The sequence below is a fragment of the Pan troglodytes genome, chromosome 19, assembly GCF_028858775.2.
Source record: "Pan troglodytes isolate AG18354 chromosome 19, NHGRI_mPanTro3-v2.0_pri, whole genome shotgun sequence".
NCBI lineage: Eukaryota > Metazoa > Chordata > Mammalia > Primates > Hominidae > Pan > Pan troglodytes.
Genome location: NC_072417.2, coordinates 50,648,000 through 50,664,378, shown reverse-complemented (window position 1 = coordinate 50,664,378; position 16,379 = coordinate 50,648,000). Strand labels below are relative to the sequence as shown.

The following is a 16,379-nucleotide window of genomic DNA, read 5'->3' as shown; positions in this document are numbered from 1 at the left end:
CGCCTTCCCCAACAGAGAGCACCAGCAGGGAACCCACCTGCATAGGCCTTGCCATTGGGGTCAGATTGCAGGCTTGGCTTCAATGGCACAACCATGATATGGAAATTACGAGTTTTTGTTAAAGATCCGCAAGCTAGGCCGGGCACGGTGGCTCACGTCTGTAATCCCAGCACTTTGGGAGGCCGAGGTGGGCAGATCACGAGGTCAAGAGATCGAGACCATCCTGACCAACATGGTGAAACACTGACTCTACTAAAAATACAAAAATTAGCTGGGTGTGGTGTCGCGCTCCTGTAGTCCCAGCTATTTGAGAGGCTGAGGCAGGAGAATCGCTTGAACCCGGGAGGCGGAGGTTGCAGTGAGCTGAGATCGCGCCACTGCACTCTGGCCTGGCGACAGAGCGAGACTCCGTCTCAAAAAAAAGAAAGATCTGCAAGCTAAGCAGGCTGTCAGAGAGGGGGCAGGTGGCAGTCCCACGTCTCAGGTCCTGTGCCGCAATGGCAACTACAAGCTTGCAGGAGAGGACCTCCCTATTTAAGGGGCTACTTGGGGTAGGGTGTCCTAATTTCACAGTGTTGCTTTTGATTGGGTGCTTCAAATAACTCTGGCGGCAAGGACAGTTGCACAGCTTGGCAGGACGTTGGGGTTGAAACAGGGCTCTGTAGAGGGACTTCTTATCTATCTGGGTCAGTCTTGGCCAGACCTAGGCAGCGGCGGACTGTGGTTCCTCCCTCACTCCTCAGAGACAGGGTTCTGAGCAGAGGCTCCCAGAGCGCTTTGTTCTGGTAGTTATCCTGACAAATCTTGCCTGTTCTCACTCTCACTCCTTGGAATAATACAAACAGACATCAAAGCTAGCTTCTGCTCAGATGGCTGTAGAAAGGAGAGCACCTGGGACCAGAGGTAGGGTGACCCATGTCTCTGTGGGGCCAGCCAGGTGGGCTGTAGATGGCAGTGCTGTCTCAGGCTGTTCCTCAGGGCCCAGGTGTGTCTGGGCGGCACAGGTGGAGGAAGGACAGAGCGCTGTGCCTGGGCGCTGCCCCCCTGTCTGCCATCCTGCTTCTTGTGGGGGAATACAGGTCAAGCCTATTCCTGGTGGAGAAATGGCCTGAGGGTCTCAGCGGGGCTGCAGCTGCTGCTTCCTCAACACCGCACGTCTCTGTTTCCCAGGCTTCCTGTGGCTTCTGCAAGAACTTTTGAATCAATTCTCCTTTCAGCCTTCCCTGCAGATGTTTCCCTTCAAATAAAATGTTCTGTGACTCTTCATCTGGGCTTGTTTTCTGCCTCCCAGATAGGCCCTGTGCAGTGGGCCCTGTACAGGCCGGAGCCCACACTGCTCACAGGGCAATGAGACCATACCTTCTCTCCTGCCAGCCTGCCAAGCCCAGCTTCTCCTTCCTCAAGGTCGCGTGTGCCTACAGAAGGCTGGTTGCGGGCAGCACCCACCAGGGTGACGGGGCTGCACAGGCTTGTCTGGCAGGTGGAGAAACCCCTTTCCTGGTACCCGCCTCATCTGGACAGAAATACTGGCCCCATCAGACACTCATGACACTAGAAGAGTTTCCTCTGAGCTGTTCTTTTTTCTCCCTTTCTCAGCCCGACCTGCTGAATTTCAAGAAAGGCTGGCTGACTAAGCAGTATGAGGACGGCCAGGTGAGTGTGCAGGGTTGCCGTGGCCCCTGAGGGGTCTGGGGACAGGGTGAGGGTGAGCTGTCCTTGTCCCCAGCCAGTCTGCAAGTGCTGGCTCCATGCCTTCCTCCTCCATGCCCCTTGTCTTCATGACCAGGGCTGTGGCTGAGACTCCCATCTGCTCCTAGAAGTGCAGGCACACAGCCTTCATTTCTGCAGTGGGGGGTGCTCTGGAGGGGCACTCGGTAGGCCTGTCTGCTGATGGCAAGGGGGTGTTGGCCCGGCCTTAGGGATGCCTTGTAACACTAGCCCCCACCTGGTGATCTTTCCTAAAAGTTGTTTAGGGGCCTGGCTTCCCCAGGGACAAAGAAACTCTCTGGCTGTGGGATTGGCTTGTGTTTCCATGCAAGCCAGCCAAGTAGACAGTAGCCTAGCACTGCAAGACTCTCATGCCAGAGACCCCTCAGCTGCAGTGGCAGTGTTAGCCCTGGAAGGAGCAAACGTGGTACATTCTTGCCATCAGACTCAAGCAGGAAGAGCCATCTGAGGCTGGACCTGCCAGCCCACCTTGACCCTGTGCCGTGGGCTGGAAGGCCAGGCCTCCCAAGGAGGCATGAAGAAAAGCCTGCTGGGTCCTTACCTAAGAGGCCCTGATGCCCAGCCCATCCTCACTCCCTTCCTGCTTCCTGAGCTGCTATCCCAAGACATCCTCTTTATTTCTCCTCCATATCAAATGCCCTTGGCCTGGCATGAAGACTCAAGTTCCCTTCGTTACTGCTCACAGTGAAGACTTGGTCTCTAGCTGGTTAGTTACCCCTGCTGGTTAGGAGGCCACATGGCCGTGGCTTGTGGGCTGCCACCTGCTGGTGGAGATGCCATTTCACAGCCACCTTTCCATTCTGATGGGCCCAGCCTGTTGTCTGCAGCCTCTGTAGTTACTGAGGACCGCACGGCCTGGCCACCAGCCACACCATTGGTCATAGAGCCCACAGCCGAGGCCTGCTCAGCTGTCTGTGCTGCCTCTTCACTGGAGGGTCACAGCTTAGTGAGCGTCCTGAGGGTGTGAGCGCATGGCTGCCTGCAGTCCGAGCAGAGTCCTCTGTATGCTGTCAAGGGAGGGGCCAGCCTGTCCCCTGCTTTCCCTGTGCTCTGGGAGGGCCCCACAGGCTCTGGCTGCGCACCGCTGTGGCGTGGCAGACATGCTGTATAGGAGTTGGTAGTCGAGTCATTTTTCTTTTCTTCCCCTTTAGTGGAAGAAACACTGGTTTGTCCTCGCCGATCAAAGCCTGAGATACTACAGGGATTCAGTGGCTGAGGAGGTGAGTGTCTGGGCTTTGCCTCTGCTGTGGAGACAGCTGGAGGGGTCCAGGCGGCATCTGGGGCTAGTAGATCTGCTTCCCCCTGGGCTAATGTCCCCACTTCTGAGGACAGCGCCCTTCGGTGGTGTTACCTTGCCGAAGGTATGTCCATGTTGCCCTCTTGGGTTTCCCAGTCCCGACCTGGTGGGAAGGTGAGCACAAGACCAGCCTTTGTCCTTGTGATCATTTTCCTGGCTGTGATGCTGGGCTTCGTCAAGCCCTTGAATTAAGTGCCCAGTGCAGTGGGTTTGGGCAGCTTTTCTTTTCTCTGTTCTTTGAAAAACACTGAAATTTGAAAACTCAGGATGAACAATTTTGTTTTTTCCACAAAGAGATTTCATGGTAAATGGAGTTGGAAGAATTGAACTACATCTTGTGCCCTGCCTTCTGGACAAGGACAGGATATGATAGATGAGCTTTTTTGGGCCCCTGGACAGTCCTGATTCTGTGGTCAAGGACCAAATAGAAGGGGTTCTTTTTTTCTTCACCTACAAATAAAATAACCTCTTCTAAACAGTTTGGCAAGTCTCTTTTGCCTTTTCCCCAGTAGTTCCACTCCAGGAATCCCTCAGATAACTCCCACATGTGGAAAAACGTCTGTTTCAGCTTAGTCATTCCCACACATTTGTAACAGCCAGATGATTAGAAAGAGCCTAAACACCCATCATTAAGGGCCGGGATATGTATTAAATACTCTGAGCCAGTCTTTACAGACTGAAGGGGAAAAGGTGATAGTGATAAGAAGTAGGGGTAGGAGAGTGTGGGCGGTGGGCCTCTGGTGGTGTCCAGCGTTGGGGAAGTAAGGAGCCTATGTAAGTGTTTGGTTGCGTGTGCATAGAAGAGCACTTCTGAGTGTGGTCTGTAGACCTCTGGGGGTCCCTAAGGCCCTTTCAGGAGAGCAGTGGTGGTTAAAATAATTTGTAATATTAAGATGTCATTGACTTTTTTTTGCGTGTGACCATCTGCACTGATGGTGCAAAAGCAATGGGAGGTAAAGCCACTAGCACTTGGCACAGCCCCATCTGTAGCAACAGGCTGGACCAGTGGTCACTGGATTCTTCACTGCCATACATTTTAAATAAATAATTGTTTTAAAATAAATAAGGTCCTTGAAGGAGCAGCAGAAGTTACTAATTTTATGAAGCCTCAATCTTTAAATGCCCATCTTTTTAATATTCTGTGATTTGAAATGGGAAGTAAGCATCGCCTGGCTGCATACTAGAGTGTGCAGGCTTTCTCATGGAAAGGACTTGTGTGATTGAATTGCCAGCTGAACTAGCAGCTTCTTTTGGAGCACCACGTTTACTTGAAAAACAACTGATAGGCAAAACTGTGGTCATTAATTTTGGGTGTTTGGCATATATTTTCATGAAAATGAACCAAGTTAGCTCATTCCTCTAAGGAAAACAACTGACAGAGTTTGTTGCCAGTGATATAATTTGAGCTTCCAAGCAAAAATTAGAACTTGGGAAAATTTGTATTCACCATCATGAACTTCCCTTTACTTACACTCTCCTGATGAAATAGGTGGTGGTATTAGCAAAGGCGATATTTTAATATTACATAATGAAATGTGTAGACAATTGGAAGCTGTACATAACAATATTTTCCGTGTGACCAATACCTAATGTTACAAAAGCATGCCTGGGTTTTAATGTAACACAGTACAGAGAGTTCATGGGCATGATTTCAGATACCACATTGCAGTTAACCTTTAAGAGCCTACTGCTTGTCAAAGAACAGCCACAACTAACTGAAAAAGCTATTAAAAATACTTCCTTTGTTGTCCGGGGACGGTGGCTTATGCCTGTAATCCCAGCACTTTGGAGGCCGAGGCAGGCGGATCACCTGAGGTCAGGAGTTTGAGACCAGCCTAGCCAACATGGTGAAACCCTGTCTCTACTAAAAATACAAAAATTAGCCGGGCTTGGTGGTGGTCATCTGTAGTCCCAGCTACTCGGGAGACTGAGGCAAGAGAATCACTTGAACCCGGGAGGCAGAGGTTGCAGTGAGCTGAAATCGTGTCACTGCACTTCAGCCTGAGTGACAGAGCAAGACCCCATCTCAAAAAAAAAAAAAAAAAACTTCCGTATTGAACAGATGGGATGCAGAAACAAGAATCCAGCTGTCCTTTCTGAAGACAGATGTTAGAGAGATTTGCAAAAATTCAAAGCAATGTGACTCTTATCACTGATTGTTAAATCAGATTTTTATTTTAAAATGAATTTATTTTATTCTCAAATGAACATATTTAAATTTTGCATTTATATTAATATATATTTTCATATATATTTAAATATATAAAATATATTTTATAATATATTTTAAAATATATTTAAATATTTTTAAATTAAAAATATTTAAATATTTACATTTTAATATCTAACATGGTAAATACCATCAATAGACGAAATCCACCTAACAGAAGCTCTTCTAGGGCCACCAGTTTTTAAGAGTGTGAAGGGATTTCAACAGCAGCATGTTTGAGGACCACTGGCGTGGACTATCTTTGGCTGGATACAGGGACAAATGGTGGTGTGATTGCATCCACTGAGGGGCCCGGGTCATGCAGTAGTAGGATAGACGGTGTCCTCACTTGTCAGTGTGTATACTATTAAAAGTAAAGTCAGTGCAGAAATCACTTACGGAAATTTGCTCATCTAGGCATTGGTTCTACTTCCTAAAAATCTCAAGACATTCTCACTTCCCTCTGCAGGCAGCCGACTTGGATGGAGAAATTGACTTGTCCGCATGTTACGATGTCACAGAGTATCCAGTTCAGAGAAACTATGGCTTCCAGATACATGTGAGTCCAGGGATGGAAGTGGGGCCACAGGCTTGACAGGCAGGGATGCATGTCACAGTGCCTAATGTCTGGGCTGGGGGCACTTCTGGACAGGCCTGATGCAGTGTGTGTGGTCAGCACTTAGTCTTTCCCACTACCCTTGACACCTCTGTCCTGTGGCACCTGACCCTATTCCCCAATTCGTGATGTGAACAGTACATTAGACGTTAGTATCTTTTTTCTGAAGACTGCTTAAAGCTTTTTTGTTTCTGAAGGTTCCTTTTTTCTTTTGTTTTTTGTAATGCTGGAGTTGGGGCAATTGGAAGGATGTGGGGTATGGGGAATAAGAATGAAAGTGTTAGTCAATTATTTACATCCGCTTTTTACTCACTTATTCATGTGTTTGTTCATTCATTTACTTACAAGGCTATTTTTTCCCAAAATCTTGTGAGGTACTCAGATGAGCAAGGCATTGCACTGTTCTCAAAAAAAAAAAAAAAAAAAAAAAATCTTATTGGTAGGACAAAATGGTTCTTATTGGCTGTTTCTTCAAAACTGTGTGTATCAAGGACTGCCTGCAGTCAGCCAGACTCCCGGTTAAGAGCACAGTCCTCCCGACTGCCACATCTGCCTCCATTTCTTTTTTTTTCCCCCAAGACAGGGTCTCACTCTCTGTCCAGGCTTGAGTGTAGTGGCACAATCATGGCTCACTGCAGGCTCGAAATCCTAGACTCAAACGATCCTTCTACCTCAGCCTCCAGAGTAACTGGGACTACAGGTGCATGCCACCATGCCCAGCTTATTATTATATTATTATTATTATTATTATTATTATTATTATTATTGTTATTATTATTATTTAGAGAGACAGGGTTTCACCATGTTGCCCAGGAGGGTTTTGAACCCCTGGGCTCCAGTGATCCACTTGCCTTGGCTTCCCAAAGTGCTGGGATTATAGGCATGAATCACTGTGCCCAGTCCTGCCCCCACTTCTGACACCAGTTGTGAGTCCGGAGGTTTCCAAAACCACCTTCAGTTTCAAAAATTCACTAGAATGATTCACAGGATTCAGGAAAGTACTGTCTTTACAATGAGTTTTATTATAGAGAAAATATGTAAGTCAGAACCAGCCAAGGGAGAGCCATGTGGAGTAGAATCTGGGACTGGGGGAGTCACAGATGCCAAAAGTTTCTGCATCCTTGGGGACACGGTGTCCTCTTAGCCCTGATGTGGGGCAGTGCGCAGAGCATTGCCCGGAAGCCCACCTGAGCCCCGGTGTTGAGTTTTAGGAGGCTCTTTAGCTGCTGTGGTTGATGGAGTTGTTGTCCTCATAGTTGAACTCCACCTAAAGCCCTTCCCGCCATGGTTGGCTACTTTCACATGGCCCAAACCCCAACCCTCTGATTTAATGGGTTTCCTCTAATTTCCTGCTTCTGGCCAGGCCAGCCTCTACCCTGAGTTGTCTTGTCAGCATGAAGTGTTAGGTGGGGTCCCAGGGTACCACCATGAGTAACAAAGACACTAGTCATTCAGGAAATTCCAAGGTTTGGAAGTTACCTCCCAGGAGCTAGGACAGAGGCCAGGCCTCTCTTTGGGTAAAGTTAGTTCGTCACTCGCAAGGGCTTTAAGATGGGTGGAGAGTGTGATGAGTAGAGAGCTGCCCCCATGGGGCTGGGCCCTGGCCCTGGGACTTGGTTCTCACACAAGGCTAGACTCTGGTGGGCTCACCTGTAGCAGGGTCATACCTTCAAATTTTGGGGCCCAGAAACTCAATTTTATTGCTATGTTGAGAGTTGATCCAGTATTTGGGGCTGACTCAGTTTGACCCAACTTAGAGGAGACTGAAGTATAGACCCAAAGGCCAGTGTGTTCATTTACTAAGAAAATCCTGGCCGCCAGCCCACTGGGCTGCTGGCTGTGGCTTCCTGCGTGCAGGCATCTGCGAGAGGAGCTGAGTCACAGTTGGAGGCTACACTGACAGCCTGGCACCAGGGCCGGGTGTGAGTTGTCTGCTCTTAGTGGCCTGCACTGCCCAAGTTTCGAGGCTCCTCTGTCCTCATCCGCTGTGGGAGGGGTAGGCGGGCATAGTGCCCGGTGAGCCTCCTCTCCTGCCGTCCACCTCCCATCTTCATGAGCAGCTTTCTCCAGGCAGGGCACACCTGAAGTCTGAGAACTCACCCCGCTCTCCTAGTGACAAATGAGGGCATCAGCCACTCTCACCCACTGATCAACCCCTCCTCACTTCACCCTGGTAGGGCTTATCCTGATGACTTTTGGTGATCCCCAACTACTGAGAGTTCTAAGGAATGAGGAGATGCTTCCAGTGTGGAGAAGGCTTCCTGGGGGAGGCTTCCTGGAGAAGGATCCCTCAAGGCTCAGCAGGAGGGATGAGTGTGAAAGCATGTCCCAGACTGGACTCCAGACCTGGTGGCACAGAGAGCACAGAGCCAGTCTGGGGCTAGAGTGCTGGGTGGAGAGTCAGGTTGGCGCTGGTCCAGCCTTTGTGGAGAGCACTGAAGGGTGTTAGAAGATGCCAGTCAGTTGTGCGTTCATGATACATGTCTGGCGGGACATGCAGGTCCATTAGAAAGGAACCAGGCTGGCACGGTAAAGCTGGGCAAGAAAGGAAGGAGCAGCACCTGGGAGGAAGAGGTGAGGGCAGGGCCAGGACCTGGCAAGAAGGCCCCGCCCACTTAGAAGCCAGCAGAAGAGCTGACTTCACAGAAGCAGGGGGATCCCCTGGAATTCCAGCTGTGATCCATTTGAGGCATGATGGGCTCTCAGAGAACATTAGGCAGCCACTGGGAAAGAAAATTCAGCTGGAGAAAACAGCTGTATGTGGAGTGCTGAGGCCAAACTCCAGCAACGCCCACACCTGGGAGTGGAGAAGGATGGACCCAGGAGAAGGTGGTACCCCCCCAACTCAGCTCACATGGATATGAGAACTGATGAAGGAGGACCGAGCTGGGCAGTGGTGGTGTCTTGATCGGGCATGTGGGGGGGCAGGTCAGGTCCCTCCCAGCTGTGCTTTGTGGCATGTCAGGCCGGTGCGTGATCTCCTGTTTTGGCTTCTGGCCAGGCCACTAGCACCCATCCGAAAACCATCCTCATGATTGCATCCTGCCGTCAGCTTCCCTACTGACCTGGCTGCTGAGTCTGCTTGTGAGCAGCTCTCGGTTCAGGGCTGCAGCCCTCGCTTCTGTTGGGCAGGTGCCTGTAGGTGCAGAAGCAGGCCTCCAGCTCCATGCAGGCCACTGGCCCTCCCCTGCCTGGTACCCAGGCAGGTCTGCTCAGGGGCGCAGCGGTCATGTCCCAGAGCCATGTGCTCTTTGCTGCTTTGTCCTACCTGCTGCCCCGTTCCTCGCCCAAAACAGCCTCCTCCCCTGCTACCTTGCACAAGCACCGAGGACAAGCCCTAGACTCTACCTCATCCAAGCAGGAGTCTAGGGCTTATCCTAGGTGCTCCCCAACCCAACCAGCCAGACACTGTCCATACCCCTTTTGTTACTTCTGAGCTGCCCTGTCCCCTGCCATCACCTTAATTCTCATCACTTGGACAGCTGCAGTAACCACCCAGCAGGTCTCCCTGCCTTTTCTCAGTGCCACCAACAAGACCCTGATACCCCTTGTTCTTAACCACTCCCTGGGCCCATCATGCCATGTGCCTGTGTGAGTGCAGACTGCAGGTGCCACTCCCCACGCCCAACACACACGCCCTTCCGGATTCCCCACCTCCACCACTGCTCAGCACATGCTGATTCTGCCCTTCCCCCGAGGCTGGGAACTCCTTAAAGAGGGGTGCTGCATCCTCCTCTGTCTGAGTGGACAGGCTGCTGGTGCGTAGTGGGTGCTCAGTAACTGTGAGCTTGTTACTGAGAGAAGATACCGGATTTACCATTGCCACAAATACACGTCCCTCCCACAGCTTTGCCGTCTCCTGCTCTCCAGCTCCCTCATGTCCCAGTAGTGGGCACATGTGGCACTCCTAGAAGGGTCACCCAGTCACAGCCTTTCTTTCCTGTGGGACTTTACCCAGTGCAGGGAGCTTCTTTGGAGATGGAGGGCAGCAGGCACCCTAGGGGACAGTCACTGATGGTGCCTCATCTTTTCTCTGTAGACAAAGGAGGGCGAGTTTACCCTGTCGGCCATGACATCTGGGATTCGGCGGAACTGGATCCAGACCATCATGAAGCACGTGCACCCGACCACCGCCCCGGATGTGACCAGGTAGGATGGTGAAGACACCAGGGAGCCCTTTGTGCCTCTTGTGGGTGCCACTCCCGCCAGGGCAGTGTCAGACTCAGGTCTGAAGTCTGAGACCTGAGCTCAATGCATCCCAGTCTGCTGCTCCTTCCTTCCTGTGTCCTTCTGTTGCTCAGGTTCCTGTCCCAAGTGATCAGAACAAACATTTCTGGTTCTTTTCTCTTTTAAGCCCAAGCGATTTCATCTTGCAGGTAGCATGTGTGCTGGTCATTAGAACTGGGCTTTGGTGGAGAATCTTCCATCTGTGTCAGCAGGCACTTGGCCAGACCAGCCTGAGCCCCGCAGTCGGTGCTCTCAGGCCTTGGGCTCTGCTGCTCTAAGGGTGGCCCCGTGTGCGGCATCCATAGACCACCCAGTGCTTCTTTGTCTTGGCCTTCTTTTCACCTCACTCCTACGTCTGTTTGATTTCTGTGCAGCCAATTTGAAAAACCCTCTCCTGTTTTAGCATTCTGTGGTTCATGTGTCTCAGATTTTGCTTTGGGCTTTTTTCCTCCTGCCCTGAAGGTTAAAGACCTAGTTCTCATTTTAAAAGATGGAGAATCAGAAGACTCAGACATATCTAAAACAAAACAAAACAAAAAAAGCAGAGAAGATTCCAGTGTGGGGGCTGGTCCTTTGATGGCCAGAACTCTGCCGTCCCCACCTTCAGAGCCTCCATGCATCTGAGCACCTCTGGTGCCATTTCTCAGGTCATGTGATGTAGTTTACATCTCGAATGTGTTTCTTGTGCTGTGGGTTAGGCTGCTTGGGTGTGGCAGTGTCACAGCGGGGGCTGTCCATGGAAGCTTTGACCTAAAAGCGTGTTCTTTTTTTTTTTTTTTTGAGATGGAGTCTTGTTCTCTTGCCTAGGCTAGAGTGCAATAACGTGATCTCGGCTCGCTGCAACCTCCACCTCGTGGGTTCAAGCAGTTCTCCTGCCTCAGCCTCCCAAGTAGCTGGGATTACCCACCACACTCGGCTAATTTTTGTATTTTTAGTAGAGACGGGATTTCACCATGTTGGCCAGGCTGGTCTTGAACTCGTGACCTCAGGTGATCCACTCGCCTTGGCCTCCCAAAGTGCTGAAATTGCAGGCATGAGCCACCACAGCCGGCCTAAAGGCACATTCTGTATCCAAACCTTTGCCTTCTTCCTGCGGACTCCACACCTCTTTACATAAGAAGGAAAGAACTCCTAAATTGATTTCTTTATAGTCCTCTTTTCTGTGTCTGTCATTTGTTCATGACTTCATTTATTAAACAAACACTGTCTAGTAAGGCCAAGAGGCCGTGACCGGGACAGGTTGCCCTCTGTCTCTCAGGATCCTATGCAGAGAGCTGGCTTGTTGTCTCGTGACAAGTCCTCTTCGTGCACAGCCAGCAGGAGGCACCCAGAGCTGCAGCAAGCTCTCCCGCCCTCCAGGGGCCACATCCTGTGGTGGCCTCAGCTACTGCTTCCATGGCTCTCCCATCAGGAGCAGACACCCAAGCTTGACAAGCTAAGTGCTCTTTTCCAAGCACCTTTAGGAAGCCACCAGAGCAAAGTGAGAAAGGCCTCAGCTTCTTTGCCCAAGCTATTGGCAGCAGACAGAGCTTATCACGGGGGTCCAGGATGGGGAGTGGTGGGCAGTGCATATGGGTAGCTGGCCTGAGGTCCTCTCCTGCCCCTCTTCCCAGCCAGGCCTGGGCTCGGTGCCGTAGATTGGCAATCCTGTCTGGAAGAAGTCAGCTTTGGGATGTCCCAGGGCAGGTGTCAGGAATGCACCTGTGCACATGCCTGTGCCTGCACACAGCTCAGGAGAGGCGCCTCCACGCTTGAGTGCCTGCTTCCCTGCGTGCAGGGGCTATGGGCCCAGGGGAATGAATGAGGAGACAAGGGTTTTGCTCTCACATGAAAGTTGACCTGGCAGTTGGCCTCCTGACTAAGAATTACTTCATAACCTAGCATATCTGCGTAGTCTGGTAGAGTGCTCACCCTCCACCAGTTTGTTTTCAGCATTTATTCTTCCTCTGTGTAGGCTTTTATTATTTGAGGAAAAATGTGAGTTTTTTAGTGCTGCCAGGCAAAATCTCAAGGAGGCATGAAAACAAACTGCAGTCTCAGAAGCTGCTGTCCTCGTCCTGCTCTCATCGCCATCTTGAAATCCTGGGGTGGGGAAGTTGCAGGGTGCTTCCCGCCTTTGGCACTAGAGGAGCCTTGTGGGGAGGTTTCTCCTAGGGAGTGCGGCCGGTTCTGGTGTGGCTGTGACTTTGGCGGCTGTCAGGGCCAGGCTGGGGGCCTCCATGCATGCCCTGCCCTATGTGTCACCCTGACACTCTCCATGGCCAGGAGCTCTTAGTTCAGTGACGTCACAAGATCTGCCCTGTGTCGTTTTCATCCAGATGTTAGCGTGCTCTTACAGTGGACACCTGCAGATCCTGTTGCTGTGAAGCACTTTGCCTCTCACTCGATTGCTGCCTGGACAGGTGACCCTTGCTCCAGGTGGTGACGGCAACCATTTCCTCTTTTCCTTGGTTCTCTCTCTAAAGACTCCTTTCCTTTTGGCCCTAATTGAAACACATGTGCTCCCTGGAGCTCCTCCTTGGGCCCTCACTGTCCTCAGGTGGGCTTGCAACTGCCTTCTGAGGGCCTGGGTGAGATTAGGGGCCACTCAGTCAGCCTCGGACCAGCTGGCAGTCTGTGGGGCCTATCTCTAGAGTCTACAAACCTTTGCCTCAAACACTCCCAGCCTCCTTGACAAATTGCCATCAGCAATGTCCCTGTCCCTGCCCTACTGCAGACGAGGCCTCCCCAGGAATCTCTGCTTCTAGCAGATGGGGACTAGACATGGATTCCTCAGGCAGACCTGGCTTCACTCCACTTACTGCAGGGCAGGTAGCAGCACCATGAGCACGACCTGCACAGCTCATGTCCCGTTGCTGGCTGCCGCTTGCCTGCTCAAGGTGGCAGGTAACCCAGTGTCCTTCTCCCCTTCTGCCTTCCTCTCCAAGCCTCTGGCTACTGCATGGTGTGAACTCGTGGCCACCTGGGCCTCCTGTTTCCCTCACCCATAGGAGGTCCCAGCCTTTCATACTGATCCATCTGTCATGCCAGCAGCTGGATTGGGCTTTTAAAACATAGATTCAGGCTGGGCACAGTAGCTCATGCCTGTAATCCCAGCACTTTGGGAGGCAGGCGGATCACCTGAGGTCAGGAGTTTGAGACCAGCCTGGCCAACGTGGAGAAACCCCGTTTCTACTAAAAATACAAAATTAGCCAGGCATGGTAGCGCATGCCAGTAATCCCAGCTACTTGGGAGGCTGAGGCAGGAGAATCGCTTGAACCCAGGAGGCAGAGATTGTGGTGAGCAGAGATCACGCCATTGCACTCCAGCCTGGGTAACAAGAGTGAAACTCCATCTCAAAAAAAACAAAACAAAACATAGATCTGATCACGTTACCTGCTTATTAAAAGGTAAGCCTTTCTAGAGAAGTGCTAGTTTTCCCTCATTCTGTCACCACTGTCCAGTCCAGGGGTGCACAGGGCCCAGGCCTCACCTGGCAGGTACGGTGGCTGTGCCCAGGTGCAGCCTAATGTAGTTTTTGGCCCTGAGCAAGGCAGGGCTGGCCCGTCCTGCCTCTGAGGCTGTGGGAGTCCTGGGACTCCCCTGGCTCCATACCCTGGCAACAGGACCACCACAGTGAGCCCCTCACAGCCTCTTCAGTCAAGGGACCCCCCCAGTGTCATTATGTGGGAAACCTCAGCTTTCTGAGGCTCTTTTCCCTTCCTTTCCCCTTCCCCTCCCCGTCCCCCTCCCCCTCCCCCACTCAGAACCAGTTTGGGAAGGGATGTGGGGTAAAGGCAGAGTATTCCTGTCCTCCCTGCACTTAGGAAGCTGGGATTAGGATAGAAAAAGGATGTGGTGCCCACAGGGGCTGGGTCGTGGCTCAGCGTTGGCAGCTTCTGCCTGGCAGGCGACACCAGAGCCGCCCCTGACAGGCTATGTCCATCCTCCTGCCCCACAGCTCGTTGCCAGAGGAAAAAAACAAGAGCAGCTGCTCTTTTGAGACCTGCCCGAGGCCTACTGAGAAGCAAGAGGCAGAGCTGGGGGAGCCGGACCCTGAGCAGAAGAGGAGCCGCGCACGGGAGCGGAGGCGAGAGGGCCGCTCCAAGACCTTTGACTGGGCTGAGTTCCGTCCCATCCAGCAGGCCCTGGCTCAGGAGCGGGTGGGCGGCGTGGGGCCTGCTGACACCCACGAGCCCCTGCGCCCTGAGGCGGAGCCTGGGGAGCTGGAGCGGGAGCGTGCACGGAGGCGGGAGGAGCGCCGCAAGCGCTTTGGGATGCTCGACGCCACAGACGGGCCAGGCACTGAGGATGCAGCCCTGCGCATGGAGGTGGACCGGAGCCCAGGGCTGCCTGTGAGCGACCTCAAAACGCATAACGTCCACGTGGAGATCGAGCAGCGGTGGCATCAGGTGGAGACCACACCTCTCCGGGAAGAGAAGCAGGTGCCCATCGCCCCCGTCCACCTGTCTTCTGAAGATGGGGGTGACCGGCTCTCCACACATGAGCTGACCTCTCTGCTCGAGAAGGAGGTAATAGCCTGGGACCAGATCCCCCCCCGCTCCCAGCAGCCTTTTCAGAGCATCAGCTGTGCCCAGCTGTGGCCTGAGGGGTTCATCTAGACAGTCCTACCCGAGAGGGACTTGCAGACCCCTAGGGGAGACAGACGCATAGATGAGTCCTCATAGTTGAGGCAGACCTGAGAGCTGTGGGAGCGTGCCAGTGCATGCAGGGCAGGGAAAGGGGCCTTCCAGGCACAGAGGAATTCTTCCGATGGTGGGGGCCCCTGCCATTGAGAGGCAAGCGACGTTGCAGGGCCTAGATGGTTTCCTCGTTCTGACTCCCGCTGGCAGGAGGGGCGTGAGCAGGGCAAGGCTTTTGCATTACGCAGCCCTGGCTTGGACAGGTCAAAGCTGTAGGCAGAGACCAGCCCCAGGTGCTCTTACAGTGGCTTGGGGATGGCCGATCAGATCTGAAGCCAGGGGCATCCAGCAGGAGATGACAGCTGGGTCCTAGGTCATGAGGATGTGAAGCAGAAGGCAGTGGTGAGGCAGAGTAGGCTGTGGATGAAGGCTGCCCTGTGACTGTCACTCCTCCACGAGGCCTTCAGTGCACCTAGGTACATAGATGAGCAAGCTGGCCCCCGAACTATAAAATAAGATGTTCTTTCATGGAAATGTATCCAGAAATCCAGTCTGCAGAACTTCAGTGGTAGATTGACATGTCTGGGCAGGGAGTCTCATAGCTGGGGAGGTGTAGCGTTACAGTTTTTGTAGAACTCCCTGTTTCACTCTCCATTTAGGGACAGTTTTCAACACTGTGTTTCAAATGTGTTCTCTTACGTAAGTAGCTTGTTAAAGATTTGCCACTTGGGTATGCCTCAAGCTTCTCATCTTTTTTGTATTTTATTAACTGTATGAGGCTGAGTTACCACCAGCACTAATACTTGTACTTTTTCATTTTCCTCATCCATTAACAAGTAACAAAGGCAAGATGAAATAAAATAACAGTTGAAACTCACATTACTTCAGGCTACCAAAATGGGCCAGCCAGCAGGCGACACACTGGCTCAACAATCTGGGGGGTCAGTCTTCACTGTTTAAAAGTCAGGGGTCGGCTGGGCATGGTGGCTCACGCCTGTAATCCCGGTACTTTGGGAGGCCGAGGCGGGCAGATCACAAGGTCAGGAGATCAAGACCATCCGGCCAACATGGTGAAACCCCGTCTCTACTAAAAATACAAAAATTAGCTGGGCATGGTGGTGCATTCCTGTAGTCCCAGCTACTTGGAAGGCTGAGGCAGGAGAATCACTTGAACCCAGGAGGCAGAGGTTGCAGTGACCTGAGATCGCGCCATCGTACTCCAGCCTGGCGACAGAGCGAGAGTCCATCTCAAAAAAAAATAATTAAAGTCAGGGGTCTCCCCGCCTCTCACAGCACAGTCTGTCAGCACCCTGGGCGACACTGGTCTGACTGTCCACCACACACACAGCTCCACTCAGCACGAGCTCTGGGAGCAGGTTGGGTAGCCCTGCACATGGCCAGGCATCAGGAGGCACCTGGGAGGTGTGTGGGGAAGAGGTGGATGGATGAATGAGTAGCTGAAGCTGTTGAAAGCAAGAAGAGTGTAAAATGGCTTACTCATGGGTATCCACACCTTGTTTGAGGGAACTGCGGGAACCCTTTTTGCAAACAGAACTTTGTGGAATCCATCATGTAAAGCTGGTCAGATGGAGTGGTTTCAGTTGAGACCATAGTGGGCCCTGGAGTGAGGCCTGCTTGGGGTCACCACTCACAGTGGTCCCTGTAGAGCCTAGCCTGGC

General features: G+C 52.1%; 1 protein-coding gene across 13 annotated transcripts in view; it reads left to right on the top strand.

Annotated features, from left to right (window-relative positions):
* The window catches only part of MPRIP (myosin phosphatase Rho interacting protein), a 175,583-nt gene that overhangs the window by 101,966 nt on the left and 57,238 nt on the right, over positions 1-16,379 (top strand). For all 13 annotated transcript variants that reach the window (XM_063799700.1, XM_063799697.1, XM_063799703.1 and 10 more), the window contains 5 exons: positions 1,597-1,653; positions 2,880-2,948; positions 5,704-5,793; positions 9,890-9,999; positions 14,019-14,589. In XM_063799700.1, the coding sequence (XP_063655770.1) occupies positions 1,597-1,653; positions 2,880-2,948; positions 5,704-5,793; positions 9,890-9,999; positions 14,019-14,589 (897 nt within the window). The remainder of the gene's footprint in view (positions 1-1,596; positions 1,654-2,879; positions 2,949-5,703; positions 5,794-9,889; positions 10,000-14,018; positions 14,590-16,379) is intronic.